Source organism: Hypanus sabinus, chromosome 12, assembly GCF_030144855.1.
Source record: "Hypanus sabinus isolate sHypSab1 chromosome 12, sHypSab1.hap1, whole genome shotgun sequence".
NCBI lineage: Eukaryota > Metazoa > Chordata > Chondrichthyes > Myliobatiformes > Dasyatidae > Hypanus > Hypanus sabinus.
In genome coordinates, this window is record NC_082717.1 from 81,784,437 (window position 1) to 81,804,448 (window position 20,012).

The 20,012-nt window shown below is 38.3% G+C and overlaps 1 protein-coding gene across 5 annotated transcripts in view; it reads left to right on the forward strand.

Moving 5' to 3' along the window:
* The window catches only part of ralgapa2 (Ral GTPase activating protein catalytic subunit alpha 2), a 482,467-nt gene that overhangs the window by 131,402 nt on the left and 331,053 nt on the right, over positions 1-20,012 (forward strand). For 3 of the 5 annotated variants that reach the window (XM_059986278.1, XM_059986279.1, XM_059986276.1), the window contains exons 9-12: positions 2,454-2,653; positions 7,032-7,265; positions 18,735-18,914; positions 19,737-19,871. In XM_059986278.1, coding sequence (XP_059842261.1) covers positions 2,454-2,653; positions 7,032-7,265; positions 18,735-18,914; positions 19,737-19,871 — 749 coding nt within the window. The remainder of the gene's footprint in view (positions 1-2,453; positions 2,654-7,031; positions 7,266-18,734; positions 18,915-19,736; positions 19,872-20,012) is intronic. The other 2 variants (XM_059986280.1, XM_059986277.1) reach the window with 1 other exon arrangement.

Here is a 20,012-nt window from a genome sequence, read left to right on the forward strand (position 1 = left end):
CTGAGGATTGCTGTTTATCCAGGCTGTCGTTTATTATCCATTGTAAATTGCGGCTTGAGAAGGTGGTGGAGATAACTGAGCAGCTCGTTAGGTCATTTTAACCATCTTAATGCTAGGCCAAGTCTCCAGTCAATAATATAAAATGCATGATGCTATCAACTGATCAAATATCTCACTCTGCTTATACTTAAGAGCAAATGCGAATTACTAATGCAATATTCTCTCACAACAAACTGCTTAAATACAGTAATGCACTAAACACTGCATTCTTTCTCTGAAGGTCACACTGTATTGTAGTTATAATTTTTATCTGTGATTCAGTCTTGTGGATTCTGACATTAGAAACCTCATTGTTTTTCTTTTCTTCTTCTTGTTGATATTTGACTTATAGTAATCAGAAGTTATTGTGATGTTGGATTTCTATTTTGAATGGCCTATCTGAAAATGTGTCTTTAGTAACAGCTTGATTCTTTATCAACTTTGTTTGATATAAAGTAGGTTGGCTAAATATGTGAGCATAGAATAAGCTGGCATTTTTATATTACTGTGGGTTAGCATGCATTTTCTGCTTTATGGAAAGTCAGCCACCAAAACAGCTTTGTTCCTTGTTAAGTGAACACTAAGTTTTAAAAATAAACTGAGTTTACAGCACAAAAAGGACATGTGGCTCAGCTGGCGTACACGAGTGTTTATCCTCTACTTTTCTGACTCTAACCTCTTCAGCATATTGTAGACTATTTGTCATTGTGTTCATCTAAGCTCAATTTTTACAGTTTGCCTCAACTAGTATATATGTGAGTAAATTTGCCATTTTCACCATTTGAGCAATGACAATCTTCTCTAACTTCTTAAGTGATTTACAAATGATCATGTTGTATTAATGACCCTTAGTTCTTGTTATTCCAAAGATAAACAGCTAATCAAACCCTTGCATAGCTTTTAAGATCTCTTTTTGGGAATCCCAGAGTCTTTTTTCCTCAAGAATAGAACATTACATTCATTCTTTCTTAGTAACTATTATGGATTGTTCCAGTAAAACTCCTTTGCGCTGTTTACTTTGCTCCTTTTGTTTTGGAAGGCCATGATAGTAAATTCTCTTGTCAATCTGTGAGGGAAGGAGTTTATTCATTTTCACATCAATTTCAAAGATATCAGAGATGCCAGATCCTGGATTCTGGAACAAAAACAAAGTACTGGATGAACCCAGTGGGCCAAGCTGCATCTGTAGAGTCGACAGACCATCACCTCTATTCTGGCTATCTTCTCTCTACTTACTCAGTCCAGATGAAGTTTCAACCAAATGTGAAATGTGCATTTCATTCTACAGATACTGCCTAACCTACTGAGTTCCTTTTTTTTTCAAATTTTATTTTGTTTCAAATCACTCCAACTCATTTCTTAATCCTCACCACTCATGAATCCGTAAGATTCAGCTTCCAACTGGTTTGTGTTGTTCTCTTATTTAAGTAGATCAGTGTTGGTGTCTATGGCTTTAGCTGCCATGTCCCTAAGCTTTGAAATCTTGTTTCTTTCTGTCTATATCTTCCCCTCTCTTTCATCCTTTGTGATGTCCAGTAAGTTTTTGGCCATCTGGCCTAATATCAATTTGTGTGGCTCAGTATCAGATTTTCTTTAGCAATGCTTCTATAAAGCCCCATGGAATATTATACTTAATAAATATATGTTCACTGTTGTTGTTCTTGCTGCTGCTGTTCCCCGTCTTTTTGAAAACTACTGTCAATCAAGCTGACTTCCACATGGGGAATCTGTCATGACCAAAAGCCCTGTGCTGTACAGTTAAGGTGCATGTGGACTTCCAAAATATTTTTCCACCAACTAAGTTAACATCGAAGCTGGTTATTTGGTAGCAACACGAGTGAATCTGCAGATGCTGGAAATAAATAAAAACACAAAATGCTGGCAGAGCTCAACAGGTCAGACAGTATCTATGGGAGGAGGTAGTGACGATGTTTCGGGCTGAGACCCTTCATCGGAGAGTTTATATCAAATTATCAAATATCAAATATCAAACTATCAAAATATCAAACCCTTCGATGAAGGGTTTCAGCCCGAAACGTCGCCACTACCTCCTCCCATAGATGCTGTCTGGCCTGCTGAGTTCTGCCAGCATTTTGTGTTTTTATTTGGTAGCAATTTCTGTTTCTTAAATGGGCGTAAAGTTTGATATAATCTCCCTCAACCAAGGTCAAGTAACTTAAAATGAAAATCCACAAGTGTTTATTTTGATACATAAAATGAATATGGATTTAATTATGAAATACTGAAATAATTTTATTCTGGTTTACCACAACGTATTTATTTTCATTTCCAAAAGTTATTTTGCAGTTCACTTGTTGGAAGTTAGGAACATTTGGTTTTGTTTTAGGTTAAGTCAAAAGTTGATAAAGTTGAAATTGGTTCAAAGACATGAAACTCTTATTTATTCTCACCAGAAATTCCTCAAATGAGGCCAAAGCCACTGTACATTAATATAACACGAAACAATGAAAGCGTTTACAGCACACAGGACCAATACTTAGCAGCTCGAGTGGCATTTATTAAATGGCTTGTGACCTTTTTCCTGGAAAAGAAATACACACCTACTAGTCAGAACACTAAGAATGGTGGAGAAATGCTACCTAAAATTATCCAGGTATGGTTTTAAAAAAATTGAGTTTGCTTTCAGAGTTATTATAATATGTAGCAATGTATAAGACCTAAAATTCTGTTCCTACGTTTTATACAATTGCCAGTTGAACTCTCTTTGTATTGCATCCAATAAACAACAATTGATTTCATACCTGCCCAATGAAAACCCAGGGGTTGGTCGTGTAAAATGGCTTAGAATACTTACCATTCCCAACCCCTTGATCTATTCCTGTATTTTTTTTTCTGTGTAGAAGCTCTGGCATTTACTTCTGTCAAGCCAGAAAGTTCAGGACTTTGATGCACACACCTGAATGCAGAAGTCCCAAGCTTGCTGAAGGAAGAGTTCTTGCTTGCAAATATGTTACTTTGCTCTGTTCCCAGATTTGACTCACCTGAGGAATCCAAGTGCAAGCTTCCTAACATTTCCTAACATTTGTACTTATGAATCTTGTACCTGTTGATAGTCTATGCAGAGTCCACATTTAAAGGAAGATTTACAGACTTGAATAAAAGGAAATAATGAGTAAAGAGAGATTTTAATTTTCTGTTTACTGTAGTGTTTTAATTAAATGTTTTAGGTGTTTTTCAAGTGACCCAACTTAACTTTATAACAAAATTATGTAATAAAACATTGTGTACTTTCGTAAGTTGGATAAGTTCTGAAAGACTTGGAAACTTTGTCAGATGACAAAGATAGGCTGTGACTACCTTCTGTCAAAAATATTCTTCATTATTCTCTGATTGGTTCTAGTTCTGGCCTCCTTACAGGATATAATTTATGTATAAAAAGCCCTACAAATACTGGGCCTTGCCGGTTACAGTCTGAACTTCCCCTTCATCAATTTCAACTTCTCCATTTTATATGAGAATATAAAGTGCAGCTAATACACACTTAGTGGCAAGTGCAAGCGATGGACCATATTTGGGGAAATGTGGGGCTAAATTACTTAAGGAATCGATCTCCTAATCCTGCAAGATAACTTTTCAAGTTTTTTTCTAAGTCATCTCTAGGAAACAGAAACAGGTTAACAAACTTCAGAAAATTTCATTGATGTCGATTGTAGACCAGCAGTGGAAAGGGTGAGCAGTTTCAAATTCCTGGATGTCTACATCTGTGAGAATCTATCCTGGGCCCAACATGTTGATACACTTACAAAGCGGGCACGACAACAGCTATGTTTCATTAGGAGTTTGAGGAGACTTGGTATGTCACCAATGACACAGGCAAATCTCTACAGATTTACCATGGAGAGCACTCCATCACTGTTTGGTATGGAGGGGCCACTGCACAGGATTGGAAAAAGCTGCAGAAAGTTGGAAACTCAGACAGCTCCATTATGGGCACAAGCTTCCCCAGCACTGAGAACAGCTTCGAAAGGCAATGACTCAAAAAGGCATCGATCATTATGGATCCCCATCATCCAGGACCTGCCCTGCTCTCATTGTTACCATCAAGGAGGGGGTACAAGAACCTGAAGACACACATACACAACGTTTCAGGAATAGCTTCTTCCCCTCTGCCATCAGATTTCTGAATGGACTCTACCTAATTATTTTTTCACCTTTTATTTCAACAGTAAACAACTCTTTCATGTCAGAATGAAAACAGACCTCTACAAAGTGATCTAAATGAATTACAAATATAAAGTACAAAATAATTGATTGCATAAGTTTTCACCCCCTTCAAGTCAGTATTTAGCAGATGCACCTTTGGCAGCAATTACAACGTGTCTACGTGGATAGATCTCTATCAGCTTTGCACATCTGGATGCTGCAATTTTTCCCTATTCTTCTTTTCAAAACACGTCAAGCTCTGTCAGATTGCACGGGGATCATGAGTGAACAGCCCTTTTCAAGTCCAGCCACATATTCTCAATTGGATTGAGGTCTGGACGCTGACTTGGCCACTCCGGAATATTAACTTTGTTGTTTTTAAACCATTTCTGTGCAGCTTTGGCTTTATGCTTGTGGTCATTGCCTTGCTGGAAAACATATCTTCTCCTAAGCCCCAGTTCTCTTGCAGACTGCATCAGATTTTCCTCCAAGATTTCCCTGTATTTTGCTGCATTCATTTTATCCTGTACCTTCACAGGCCTTCAAGGGCCTGCTGCAGTGAAGCATCCCCACAGCATGATGCAGCCATCACCATGCTTTTGATGATGTGCAGTGTTTGGCTTTTGCCGAACATAACATTTAGTCTGATGTGCATAAAGCTCAATGTTGGTTTCATCAGACCATAGAACCTTCTTCCAGCTGACTTCAGAGTCTCTCACATGCCTTCTGGTAAACTCTAGCCGAGGTTTCATGTGAGTTTTTCTCAACCGTGGCTTTCTCTTTGCCATTCTCCCATAAAGCTGCAATCCAGGCAACAGTTATTGTATCTGCATTCTCTCTCACCTCAGCCACTGAAACTGGTAACTCCTCCAGAAACATAGAAATATAGAAAACATACAGCACAATACAGGCTCTTCAGCCCACAAAATGAACATGCCCCTACCTTATAACTACCTAGGCTTTACCCATAGCTCTCTATTTTTCTAAGCCCCATGTAGCCATCCAGGAGTCTCTTAAAAGACCCTGTCGTTTCGGCCTCCACCACCGCTGTCGGCAACCCATTCCATGCACTCGCCACTCTCTGCGTAAAAAAAAAACTTAACCCTGACATCTTTTCTGTACCTACTTCCAAGCATCTTAAAACTATGCCCTCTTGTGCTAGCCATTTCAACCCTGGGGAAAGCCTCTGACTATCCATACGATCAATGTTGTCATAGGTCTCTTGGTGGCTTCCCTCACTAGCCCCCTTCTTGCATAGTAAATCAGATTTTGAGGATGGCCTGCTTTAGGCAGTTTTACAGCTGTACCATATTCTTTAAATTTCTTGATGAATGACTTAACTGTACTCCAAGGGATATTCAGTGACTTGGAAATTTTCTTATATCAATCTCCTGACTTGTGCTTTTCAAAAAGTCTTTCACGGAGTTGCTTGGAGTGTTCTTTTGTCTTCATTGTGTAGTTTTTGCCAGGGTACTGACTCACCTTCCAGATACAGGTGTATTTTTACTACAGTCAGTTGAATCATCTTGACTGCCCACAGGTCTCCAAAACCAGATCTCCATTTAACGAATTTGTGACTTCTTAAACCAATTGGCTGCTCCAGTGATGATTTGGTGTTTCATATTAAGTGGGGGGGGGGTGAATACTTATGGAATCAATTATTTTGTCTTTTATATTTGTAATTAATTTAGATCACTTTGTAGAAATCTGTTTTCACTTTGATACAAAAGAGTATTTTGTTGATCAGTGTCAAACAAGCCAGATTTAATCCACTGTGATTCAATGTTGTAAAACAGTAAAACATGAAAATTTCTAAGGGTATTACAATCTACTGCAACAAAACAAATTTCATGGCATATGCCAATGATATTAAATTTGATTCTGATTCTTTAAATTAATGTAAAGAATTGCATCCATCCGGAAAGTTATTATTTGGAAGTACTGACCTAAGTGCTATGTATTGCTGCATATTTCTGGCAGTAAATGGCTTTAGAATAAAGTGAACATATTAAATAAAGAATGGTAGAAATTAGTAATTGTTTAATTGCAAATGTTTAAACATCTTTGAATGTTAGATTTGTATGCAGCAAAACATTTTAGAAATCCAATCTGAAAAAATGTACATCCAAGAGCTTTCTTTATTTACTAAGTGAGCTCGAATGTTTGCATTTTGCCTATCAGTAGGGATTATAGGTAATTAGCATCTTAAAACTTCAGTAAACTGTCATCTTACTCCATGGGCCTTGGTTCCCAAGCTCCTTTCCTCCTCCTCCTGCTGAAAACTGCTTTTCTTGCCATCAACATCAATGCACTATCAATTTACAGGTTTTATATTTTTTTGTGTGAGTGTATGTTTAATTGTTATCTTTACTATATGTACCTTGTATTATGACTGTTGTATTGCACCTTGGCCCCAGAAGAACGCTGTTTCATTTGTCTGCGTGTATGGGTATTTATGTTTGGTTAAATGGTAATTAAACTTGAATTTACCGGGTCTCATTTTTCTTGAAACCTACCATGTTCCATAGAAAATAAATTTACCCACTATGCAACATGTTTAAAAGTCTGCTGGAGTATTATTGAAATAACTTTCAATAGTCTTGAAAATCTGCAAGTTCATCACCACTACCAAGGTCCCTGCTGTGCAAGTTAACAGTTTTGTTATATGTTATTTTCATGCACAGAGCAAGATTATTTTGTGTATTAATCCATGTTACATTAACTAAGTCTGAGGGGGGGGGGGGTGGGAATTGCTAGATTTCTGTTTAGAAGAATAATATAAAATGTATTTCTCAAATTAAACATCTGTTTTTTTTTAATTTAATAAGCAGTCAGTGGCTGCCAATTCATCAGGTCAGGAGAAAGCCGCTGAAATGGAAACAAATGGGTCTTCTGAACAAGACCGATCTCACTCCAACAGCAGTACACTATCTGAAAGAAGACTCAGTTGTTCCAGTACCTGTAGCATAGAAGAGGAACACCGGTCAGTTTACGAAATGGTTCAGAGAGTACTACTTTCATCTCAAGCTAATGTGAATTTTATCAATGAAGTTTTTCATCAGGCAAGTGCATATATTTAATAAATACAATCCCCCTCAAAAATATTATTTACTTGGTGAAAAAGCACAGCATTTCAATGGAAATAGGTGATTATATGTTCTTAAAGATAATAGAATTTTCAAAGATTTTTGCTGAAACTTTGTGTGAGTGTAGAGAACATTTTTCATTTCATAATATGATTGACAATCAATAAGTTAACTGAAATCCTACAAACTAATGGGTCATGAAGTAAAAAGTATGATGGAGTGTAATTAAGATATTAAATTACTATCTGTTTCACCATGACCCTTTTGATGTTTTGATGCGATAGAAAAATGTACATGTTCTACTAGCATTGAATCTTGATTCTCTTCTTGTGCTGTGTTAAGTAATTTTCATTCAAATAGAGCAAATATCTTTTTGACAGGAATGACTTAAAATAGTGAGCGCTGATGAACTTGTACACATGGATAACTCGCCATAGTTAGACATAGTACCACTATGCATTTTAACTGCTTTTGGCTTTCTTCGTTTACCTCTGGCTAAAAAGCAAATCTTCTAGATGCCCATTTCCACTGTTTTCAGGAAGTATTTGGCAATACTTATAGGTTGAGGTGCAGACTTGTATTTTGATATTGTCAAAGTATGAACCATTAACCAATTAATATATCATTACATTGTATTAATTTGAAGGCTGAAGCGGGACTAATGTTGTGCCTTTATTTAAGTAGGACTGCAAACATAAGCCGATAAACTACAGGCTGCCGTCAGTGGTGGAAAAGTTATTGAAAGAGACTGAAGGACAGGATGTATCTGAATTTTGAAAGCCAAGGACTGATTAGGGATCATTCATGTCATTTAGTATGTGGGATATCATGTCTTAGGAATTTGATTGAGTTTTTTTGAAGAGGCAAGTAAGGGGATTGATAACTGCGGAGCATTAGACTTTGATAGGCTGGTTCAGAAGTTTAGATCACATGGGATCCTTGATGATCTAGCCAGTTGGATGCAAAATTGGGTTGGTGGAATCAGGAAGAGGAAGTTGAGGGAGTACACACCAGTCCTCATCAAGGGATCCGCAGTGGAAAGGGTGAGCAGTTTCAAGTTCTTGGGTGTCAACATCTCTGAAGATCTATCCAGAGCCCAGCGTATTGATGCAATTACAATGAAGACACAACAGCAGCTATATTTCAATAGGTTGTTGAGGAGACTTGGTTGTCACGAAGGACTAGCAAATTTCTACAGATGTACCATGGAGAGCATTCTACCTGGTTGCATCACTGCCTAGTATGGGTGGGGGTGGTCACTGCACAGGATTGGAAAATGCTGTAGGAAGTTGCAAGCTCAGTCAATTCCAGCATGGGCAGTAGCCACCCCAGCATCTAATAAACACATCCATCATTAAGGTACCCATCATCCAAGACATGCCCTCTTCTCATTACTACCATCAAGGAGAATGTACAGGAGCCTGAAGACGCACACTAAATGTTTCAGAGACAGCTTCTTCCCCTCTGTCATCAGATTTCTGAATGCACGATGAATATTACCTCCCTTTTTTCCCCTAATCTTTTGCTTCTCTTTTTGCACTAATTTAATGTAATTATTATTATTTCTTGTAATTTATGCTGGTTTTTGTAATGTATTTCACTGAACTGCTGCCACCACAAAACAACAAATTTAGTGACATGCCAGTGCCGAATAAAGTCTCCTCGGGCTTCTAGCTGGGTACAAGTATTGATTTTAACTGGCGTTTCGATAATAAACTCTGTCTTCTTCTTCAGGGATAACGCTTGGGCATGTCTAATCTAATGGTATTTATCCTCCCATCATCCATCCCTACTGATTGGTTAGTCCTCGTCCAATCAGGTTTCCGCTGTCCCACCTTGTTTACAATCAAATTCCAGTTCTTACTTAGAGTGAGATCTTCCTCTTTGTTAAAGTTCCCTGTGAATGCAGAGCAGTGTATATTAGCCAGAAGGGACACATGGTGGAAACCCACATCAATTTGCTCAGGAGGTTTATCCATGTGGGTTACTAGGAAAAATCAAGAACAACAGAACATTGCATTCACAATGGCTATCGGACTGATTTTGACAGCACAAGACTACTGTGCCATGCCAGTGGCTTTTGGGACCACCTGGTGAAGGAAGCCATTGAAATAGAACTAGAGGAAAAGAATGTTAACAAAGATGAAGGTCTCGCTCTAAGTAAGAACTGGAATTCAATTGTAAACAAGGCAAGACAGTAGAAAACTGATTTGTTAGTCCGCATCCAATCAGGAGGGATGGATGATGGGGGCATAAATACCACCGGTCTAGACATGGTAGGCATCATCCCCGAAGAAGATGGCAGTTTGTCATCGAAATGTCAGTGAAAATCAATAGCTGTACCCTGCTGAAGCCGAGAAGGGTTATTTGTCCTATACGCTCTAGATCCTTTTTCATTTGCCAATGATATTAAACCTGATTCTGAATCTGAATATTTTCCACGCCTTAAGGTACTGATAGTTCACGAAAATTGTGTAAGGTAATATAACTAGGGTAGCAGGAGAATGTGCAATAAATAAGTGGACTATGTATGGTAGAAGAGCCAAAGGACCTTGTGGTGAATGTCCAGAGTTGTTTTAAGATGATAGGGCAGGTCAATAAGATGGTTAAAAAGACAGACACATCAGATCACAAATGAAGAGTCTCAAGCAGATTAAGGGTCTCAACCTGAAATATCGATTGTCCATTTCCTTTCATAGATGCTGCCCGAGCCACTGGGTTTCTCCAGCGTCTTATGTATTGTTTAAGGGCATATTGGGGTGTTTTTCTTGGTTGTGAGAAGCGCAGAATGTATAAAGGCAGGAAGGTTTAACTAGAATTGTATACAATGGTTGGGCCACAGCTTGAGTACTACATGTGGTTTTGCTCACTACCATACTGTGATAATTGCAATGGAGGGTGCTAAAGATATTTATGAAGATGACATATGCAACTGTGAGGAAATATTGTATAAATTAAGGTTACATACTTTGGCACAGAAGTCTGAGAGGTGATTTAATTAAGATGTACGAAATAATGAGAGGCCAAAATCAAGTAAATAGGAAACACCCTTTTAAGCTACAACATATACAATAAAAGAAGTTGATGGAAAAGTCACAGAGGAAATGAAGAAAAAATGTATTTTGTGTCTTGAAAGGGTGGTAGAGGTTGAAATGCTCAATACTTTTCAGAAATACATGGTTGTGTGCTTGGAAGAACTGTGATATGTAGTCCAGTGGATCTGATGGAAAAGGATAGGTTAGTTCCACAGGTAGGGTCCTAAACTGAAGCAAGAGTAATTTCAGGGGAATTAGGCAGAGGTCAATTGAGTGAGCCTGGTTGGAGGAAAAGGAATGAATAGCATGTGGAACTTTTTTTCAGGGTGTAATGGCATGTGTCCTGGGCAGCAGGTGAATAATAAGCATGGCAAATTTAGGGAACCTTGTTTGACCGGAGATATAAAGGCTTTGGTCAAGAAAAAGGAGGAAGCATACATTGAGTTTAGGAGGGTGGGACTGAGCGAATCCCTTGATGACTATGAAAAGATTAAGAATACTTTTAGGGGGAAATCAGGAGGGCATAGAAAGGGTATGAGATGGATCTGGCAAGTAAGGTTAAGGAAAATCCTAAGAGGTTCTATAACAATTTTGGTGTAAAAATGTGGCTAGGGAGACAGAAAGTTCCCTTGGAGATCAACAGGGCTACCTGCGTCTTGAGTCACAGGACAATCTTAATGAAGATTCCTCCAAAATCATGTTTGCTCAAGAGACAAGGGAAACAAATGAAAAGGTTTTGGAGGACATTTGTGTTTCCATGGAGGAGGAATCTGTAACCTTACAGTATATTAAGGTGGATGAATCCCCAGGTCCTGACCCAGTGCATCCTTGGACTTTGTGGAAGACAAGAGAGAAACTGGAGATACTTGCTTCCTCATGAGCCTCTAGAGAAGTTCACAAAGACTGGAAAATACTGGTGTTACATTGTTTAGAAAGGTAACAAGGATAACTCGGGGAATGACAGGCTGGTCACCCTGACATCAGTACTGTAGACAGTTCTGAGGGACAGGATCTGCCAGCATTTGGATAGACAGAGTCGGATTATGGGGTGACAGCATGTCTTTGTGCTTGGGAATTCGTGCTTGATAAATCATTTAGAGTTTTTTTGAAGAAGTAACTAAAAAGTGGATTAGGATAGGGCAATGGATGTAGTTTCTTTGGACTTTAGCACTGGTCTGGAAGGTTAGATTCCATGGTATTCAGAGAGAGCTAATCAGGTGGATTCAGAAGATGGTGGTTGAAGGTTGTTTCTCTGAATGAAGGTGAGTGACTAATGGTGTGCTGCAGGGGTCAATGTTGGAAACTTTGTTATTATTTATGTGAATGATTTGAATGCAAATGCACAAAGCTTGATAAAGGGAGTTTACAGATAACATGAAATTAGGTGTTGGTAGTGAAGAAAATGATCACAGATTATAAGCGGATCTTGATCAATTTGGGAAGCGTGCTGAGGAGTGGAAAGTGGATTTGAATACAGATAAGCATGATGCATTTTGGAAAGTCAAATTAGCATAGGACTTGTACTACGAATTGTCAGGCACTTTGGAAAAGGACTCTAGTGCATAGTTCATTGAAAAGAGCATCACAGCTAGACAAGGTTGTGTAAAAGGAGGTTAGCATGCTGGCCTTCATCAGTGAGGGCACTGAGTAAAGGAGTTGGGACATTACGTTGCAGTTGTCTAAGTCATTGGTGAGGCCGCACTTGGAGTAAGTATGTTGCCAGGTCTAGAAGGCATGAGTTAGAGGGAGAGGTTGGCCAGGCTAGATCTTTATTCCCTGAAATGTAATAGAATGAGACAGGGGCAAGCTTATAGAAATCTTTAAAATTATGAGTCATAGATAAAGCAGACAACCTGTTCCCCAGGAAAGGGCTGTCATAAATCAGGGGGCAGAAATTTAGGGTTGGAGGGGAAAGATTTGAAAGGGTCATGAGGACAACTTTTTAATTCAGTGTGTGGTGAATATATGGAATGAACTGCCCGAGGAAGTGGTTGAGCCAAGTACAATATCATCATTTAATAAGTCCTAATTACAGGAGATTCTGCAGATGCTGGAAACCTTGAACAATACACACAGTGTGCTGGAGGAACTCAGCAAGTCACACGTAATGAAAGGACTCAGCCTGAAACATTGACTGTTTATTCCTATCCCTAGATGCTGCCCGACTTGCTGAGTTCCTTCAGCATTTTCTGTGTTGATTATTTAAGATCTGCTTGGATAGGTACAAGAGGTGGGCTTTGAGGATTATGGGCCATATGCAGGAAATTAGGACTGCCAGGGTGTGCAGCATGGACTCAATGGGCGAAAGGGATGTGTTCGATGGTTCTTCTTGGAAGATGGGATTAGGATGGATAATAATCTTGACCAGCATGGATGTGACAGGCTCAATGATCCCTTGTATCATTTGGTTTCAATGAGGCTCAACTCCCATTCCATCCCACCTTCTGTTTCCACCCTCCCCCCCACCCCAGTCAACCAGCTCACTGAATCTGTGTCTGGTTTCTGCACAGCCCACCATCATTTGCCAGGAATCAAATCTTGTGACTCTTGATCCATTACTCCAAGCTGCCTCCTCCAAATCCTCAGCCCTTGGACCTCTTTCCCATCTAGCACTATTACCAGCCCACCCAGACCACCCTACTACCAGAATTCCCTAATACCTTCTGGAGGGCCTTGTAAGTTTAGGCTGATTTAGCAGCATTCAGTACCTCACCATGAGATGTCCCATAAATAAAACTAAGTAATCCACCAGTCAGCAGTCACTATTTCACTTGTAACTTCTTTCAGTATACTTTCAGGTACCTGACTCTTCCATTATCACAAGGAATATTTTTTTCAAGTGATATTGCACCGCCCTCTAGTGGAGATACCGTATTTAAAATTGCTGACTTTTCCTACTTTTACAATTTTGAATATGTAAATTTAAATAATAATATTGCATTTGGACAAAACCTACATTTTGAATATTCTCAAATTTATGCTTAAATTTTGCAGGCCAAACATTATAATGCTGTTTTAATAACTCCATGGAACAATGAATATGATTTCTACTAACATCTTTTAATAGCTGCTATTTTCAAAAGCTCTTCATTTTCCCTAATTCCACATCAAACCCTTTTCTCAATCCAATTCATCCTTTCCATATATTGTCAAAGATTGGTCTAATCCCTTTTTCTTAAACTTTTGTTTCAGTGAGCATTTCCCTTCTTAGCATTCTTGATTATTAACACATGTGTGTTCATTTCTACTTCAAAGTGCTATTGTTGTGTTTTTCAGGAAGTGCTCTGCATTCTCAGCAGGTTCTAGACTTGGATCATGAGACATTTAAAACAAAAGTACTTGGGCGGTGTTATTCTAACCCATGGTAACACTCTCAGTTGCTAGCATTCTCCTCTGAGTCATAATGCTGTCACTTCTAAACTAGTTCCAGAGATATGAGCACAATAATTTCATTTGACGTAGTCATAAGGAAGCATTCTATTTCAAAAGCCATGTATCTTGATGAGTTGTCAGCCGATATTTGTGTTTTCTTTCAAGATGAAAAGACCACCATGAACCAATTTAAAAACAATGAAGTGTTGACTGTAGTGTCAGTACTTGTACCTGAATCCTAATCATTGACCAAATCTATAATCTATAATAATTTTTTTCTTATTTTCATGTATGAAATATAATAAAGAATTGCAAATAAGTCATGAAATGGATATAATAAATGGAGTAAGAGCAGGACAGTGTTGGAGCTAGTAAAGCTGCTGATTCACAGCTCCAGCAACCCAGGGATGATACAGACTCTGGTGCTGAGTCTGTAGAGCAGGGTGTCTCATCCAGGGTTCCGCAAGATGTCGCCAGGAGTTCCGCAAGAGATTGTGAATGAAAAAAATAAAAGCATCATTTTTCGAACTTTGCACAACAAACAACGCTAGCATTCGCAGTGGTGGGCAGAGACCCAGCAGCTCTGTCAGTAATCTCAGCCCAGTATGGCAGTGCGCAGTAGTTTATTTGGTTGAGTACGTTCTCAGCTTTTGACGCGAGATAGGGGAGGCAGTTGATAATTGGTGAGTGCTGTATTGCACAGAGAGGCGGACAGTAGGCTGATGAGTGTGAGGTGCATTTTTTGAATGCTGGATGGACTTGCCCAAATTGGGCAGAGATGTCAGCCTCTCCCTCCCGAATTACCACCCACAACTTCTTTCCCATTGCTGACTGACTTATGGGAATGAATGAACTCTACCGGTGCAGTAGAAAATTGGAGGGAAATTTTCAGTCTAAAGACAGTCCAGTGTGGCAATTTTTTGACGAGGAGCTGTGAGGTGGAAGAGGAGGATTCCAGGCCTATGCCTATGGACAATTCTGATAAGATGAATGATGAAGAATTACAAACTTGTGAGTCAAGAACAGACACAAAAAAAAGTCCATCTTAACAATGAAAGCTACTTATCAATAAGTTTTACATGGACTGGTGAGCCAAGTTGTCCTGTTCCATTGTGCGTAGTCTGTAGCAAACAACTTACTAATGCAGCAATGGTTCCAGCTAAATTGAAAAGACACTTAACTACAAATCACAGCCATATGATACGTAAAAGTGCTGATTATTTTAAATGACCTTTGGAATCTCAAAACAAACAGATCAAAGCTTTTGAAAATAATGTCACAGTTGGTAAAAAGAAGCAAGTTATTTAGTAGCTTTAAGTTCACTAGAAAATGTTTTTTAAAACTTTGTGAAAACCTGGACAAAGTGTACACCAATCTCCTGAAGAGTTCTCAACAGGGTGTTTGAGCTGAAAGGTGAATTGCAGGAGTACTTTCAGGAAAAAAGTAAGCCAGATTTTGCTGAGTGTTCTGAAGGTGAAGAATGGTTGCAGAAATTAGCCTACTTAATAGACATTTTTCATCATATGAACCAGTTGAGCAAGTCTCTACAAGGCCCTGGAGAAAATGTTTTGACTTCAAGTGACAAGATTCTTGAATTTAAAAGGAAATCCAGAAATGTTTCATGGGCTTGAGAGTGAGGAAAGATATCAGAAAGTTTCAAGTCTTATTGAAAACCATCTGGAAGAACTGCAGAACAAAGTTGAACAGTATCTTTCCTCCCTTTCAAATTGAGTGTATGACTGAGTGAAGGACCCTTTCCCTGAATCCTCTGCTCAGCCTGAGAACTTGACTTTGAGAGAAGAGGAAAAACTTTGTGAGCTGCACCCTAGTCATGCACTCAGGATGAGATTTACTGACATGCCCCTGGACAAGTTCTGGATTTCTGTGAAAGAAGAGTATCCTGCCACCATTAGAAAGTGATGAACATTTTACTGCTGTTTTCAACTTCTTACAGGTGTGAGCAAGCTTTTTCTTGTTTAACAAGCATCAAGAGCAAGGATAGAAATTGTCTCATTTCAGTTGAAGGTGAAATTCATGTGTGCTTATCTCAAGTTTCACCCAGAATTGAGAAAATTATTTTGTTTATCTTATAAGTTTTTAAAATTTTTGAAAGGGAAAGGAAGACATTAATTTCAAGAAAGTTAAGCTAAAAAATCATTCTCTACGCAAAAGAGCATTTATCTCTCCTTATTCCCCTACCCTCTCAGGAAGTCCTGACAGATTCAACCTTTCCTTATAACCCAGTTCCTCAAGTCTTGGCAATATCCTTGTAAACTTTCTCTGCACTCTTTCAATCTTACTGATATCTTTATTGCACTAGATAACCCAGAACTGGACACATGTTCAGTAATAATTCTCCAAATTAGGGCCTGCCAACGTCTAATACAATTTCAACAGAGCATCCCAACTTCTGCACCCAATAGTTTGATTTATGAAAGTCAATGTGCCAGAAGATCTCCTTGTGACCCTGTCTACTTGTGACACCACTTTCAAGGAATTATGGATTTGTAATCCCAGATTCCTCTGTTCTAGTTCATTCCTCACTGCCCTACTCTCACTGTGTAAGTCCTATGCTGCTTTGTCCTCCCAAAGAGAAACACCTCACACTTGTCATCATTAAATTCCATCTGCTATTCTCACCCCACTTTTCCAGCTGGTTAAGATCCTGTTGCAAGCTTTGATAGCCTCCCTTGCTATTCACTACACCTCCAGTCTTTGTTATCCCCAAGGTGTTGATCTAGTATGCTGTATTATCCTCCAGATCATTAATATAGATGACAAACAATAATGGATGCAGCGCCATTCCCTGCAGCAGACCACCAGTCACAGGCCTCCAGTCATAGAGGCAAACATCTACCACCGCTCTCAGGCTTTTCCCTAAAAGCCAATGTCTAATCCAGTTTACTACCTCATCCTGAATGCTAAGCAACTGAACTTTCTTGACTAATCTCACATGCAGGTCCTTGTCAAGGGCTTTGCTAAAGTCCATTTAGACAACATCCACTGCCTTGCCTTCATCAACTTTCCTAATAACTTCCTTGAAAAACTCTATAAGGTTGGTTAGACATGACCTGCCACGCAGAAAGCCATGTTGACTATGCCTAAACAGTCCTCATTTTATCAAATATTTATATATCTGGTCCCTTTGAATACTTTCCAATAACTTACCCACTGCTGATAAAAGGCTCACGGGCCTTAAATTTTCCAGCTTATTCTTGGAGCCTTTCTCAGACAATGGAACAACATTAGCTATCATCCAGTCCTTCGGCACCTCACCTTTTGCTAAGGACGTTTTAAATACATCTTCGAGGTTCTGTATAATTTCTGCACTAGTATCTCACAAGGCTTGAGACCTTGTCAGGCCCTGGGGATATTATCCTCTCTAATTTGCCTCAAAACAGTAAACAATTCCTCCTCTGTAATCTGCATACAGTCCATAACCTCACTGACATTTTGCTTCACTTCAATAGAGTCCTTCTCCTGAGTAAATGCTGATGCAATAGATCTATTTAAGATCTCCCCCCATCTCTTTTGCATGATTACAACATCTAAATGGTGGTTGTGTGAACAAGATTAGTTTAAATGGATGCTTTTTAGTTGGTTTGCACTTGATGGACCAGAGGATCTGTTTCCATACTTTATAACTCAGCAACTCAGTTGATGGCATATTTGTAAATTATTAAATTCTATAGAACATAGAATAGTACAGCATGGTGCAGGCCCTTCAGCCCACAATGTTGTGCTGACCCTTAAACCCTGCCTCCCATATATCCCCCCAACTTAAATTCCTCCATATGCCTGTCTAGTAGTCTCTTAAACTTCACTAGTGTATCTGCCTCCACCACTGACTCAGGCAGTGCATTCCACGCACCAACCACTCTCTGAGTAAAAAAACCTTCCTCTAATATCCCCCTTGAACTTCCCTCCCCTTACCTTAAAGCCATGTCCTCTTGTACTGAGCAGTGGTGCCCTGGAAAAGAGGCGCTGGCTGTCCATTCTATCTATTCCTCTTAATGTCTTGTATACATTCTTGTATACTCTTAGTACTCTCGTATATGCTTGAATAATTTCTATCCAAGCAGTATCATATGGATTTTACTTGGAGAATAAATTACACTATTTAAAATTCCATGAGGGCTGAGGAAATGTTGATAGAATTTGCAAAGGAGGAAAGTTATTTGGCCAGTGTTAGCCAAAATATCTAGGACAATGCTGCTATTTCATTATCTGATTACTGTACCATTCACTTAGATACAAATCGATTTAGTAAGTACTCTTCCTTCATGTGAATTTCCTTCCATGTTGTGAAGTACAAAGAAAACCATTTCTGGATTGAGCCTGACAACAAAGTGTCTTATTTGTCATAATCATGAGCTCACCAACTCCCAGTCCAATATCTGAGCGCGTGTTTTGGAGACTGGCTGTATAGGTTTACTGGTTGCAGGCATCTTCTGTCATGTGGTAACTCAGTTCACCAATAAATCTTGACTTTCAAACTGTTCAGAAAATGAATGGTTCAGACACACAGAACATTGTCATATCCTAGATGTTGGAAATGATTTGGGAACTATTCAATATGACTGATTGGCAACCAAAACCAATTTTTCTGTAAAGTTAATTCTAGTCTTTTGATTTCATCCCCAAATAGTTAAATAATGTTGCTTTGTTATTTTTATGACCATTCAATTTTCTTTCAGTGGTCTAAAGGCAAATTTATTGTGCAATCATTGAAAAAATGAGATATTTTTAAAATGTTTCCTTGTAACCATTATGGTTCATTTGCATGACATTCCAGCATGTTGTCCATCATGCAGTTCTCAATTCCTGTTGTTAGCATGATTTTCTTTGAGAAGAAATAGTTTTTTCAATATTCTTAATAAGTTAATGCAAAACTTACATATTAGATAAAATATTCATCAGTCTCCAGTTTAAATTGACATTAAATAATAATTTACTATTTGCCTTAAATGTAAATTAATGGCATTAGAATTGGCAGATGGAGGAACTTGCACATCAACTATGTTTTTTTAACTTTTAGGGGTTTCTGCTACCTTCTTGTGAAGCATCAGCAATAAAAAAAGTTGTTAGAGTTTATCGGAAATGGATCTTGCAAGAGAATAAACCTTCATTTATGGCAGAGCCAGAAGTAATTGACACAGATGAAGATACAGTTGATCATTCAGAGCAGCTCTCTCTAATGCTGCCAAATAACAAAGAGGTAAACAAGTAGAATTCTTGAATTGCGACACGTAGTATTGAATATTTCTATTTTTCATGTAATGTGGTTTGCTTAAACCACATTATGTATTCAAAAACTGACAGCGTGTATTCTTGAATCAACCTGTGCTTTGGAATGAATCCAAGTATAAAATGACATTATAAAATTCTTTATAGAGCAGCTGCAGGATTTGCCTTTCAATGAAATTCATAGGTCCAGAAGTGAGCATCTTCGAAGATTTGGTTTAAAGCATTGTTGAGTCCTTACAGAAAACATATTTGAAATTTTGCCATGTTATACTTGACTTTTGAATGCTTCACATCCATTATTAATGGAAAAGTGTTTCTTATTAGTTAAAAATACAGACCTTTCTAATGAACATAACAAATTGCTGCAAAAACGAAGTAATTTAACTTGAGTATCCTTATGACTGACAGAAATAGGACAACTTTGATGTTGTAAATCTAGTGTATGTATTTCAAAGAAGATATAGTTGCACCTTTGACATTTAATAGAAAAGTAATACCAAATCCAGAAAAATAGCTTGATGCCTTGTCATGTACTACAAAAATATTGTTAATGTTATTCTAGACAAGTCAGATTTGGTTTAGTAAAATCTGTGTATACAGTTATTCATACATGAATATAAAAATTGCTGATTATTATGTGATACATTGAAGGCTGATAATTCTAGATAGACGCTTTGGCTCACTGTCAGCGAGCATAATACTTTGAAAAATGTGAATGAAGTATTATTCCATTTGCAAGATTGCAAATCTTGGTATTAAAGTATGTAAACCAACACTTTTCATGTTTTTAAAGTCCATTCAACAGGCAAGGCACAGGCGATCATCTAGCTGGGGAAGAACATATTCATTTACAAATGCTATCAACCGGGGCTGTATATTTGAAGAAGAAAATGGAAATGTTCAGGCTGGTATTCAGTCAACATTGCAAGTGAGTGTTGATGCAGTTATTTTGCAAGCTGCTCTAACTTTTGTTGCAAAGTAATTCTACTTTTTTTCTTTTGTTTTCTGGCTATAGTTGCTTTTCTCGAAACAAGTGGAAACTGTATTTTGCTCTTTCTCGAATATTCTC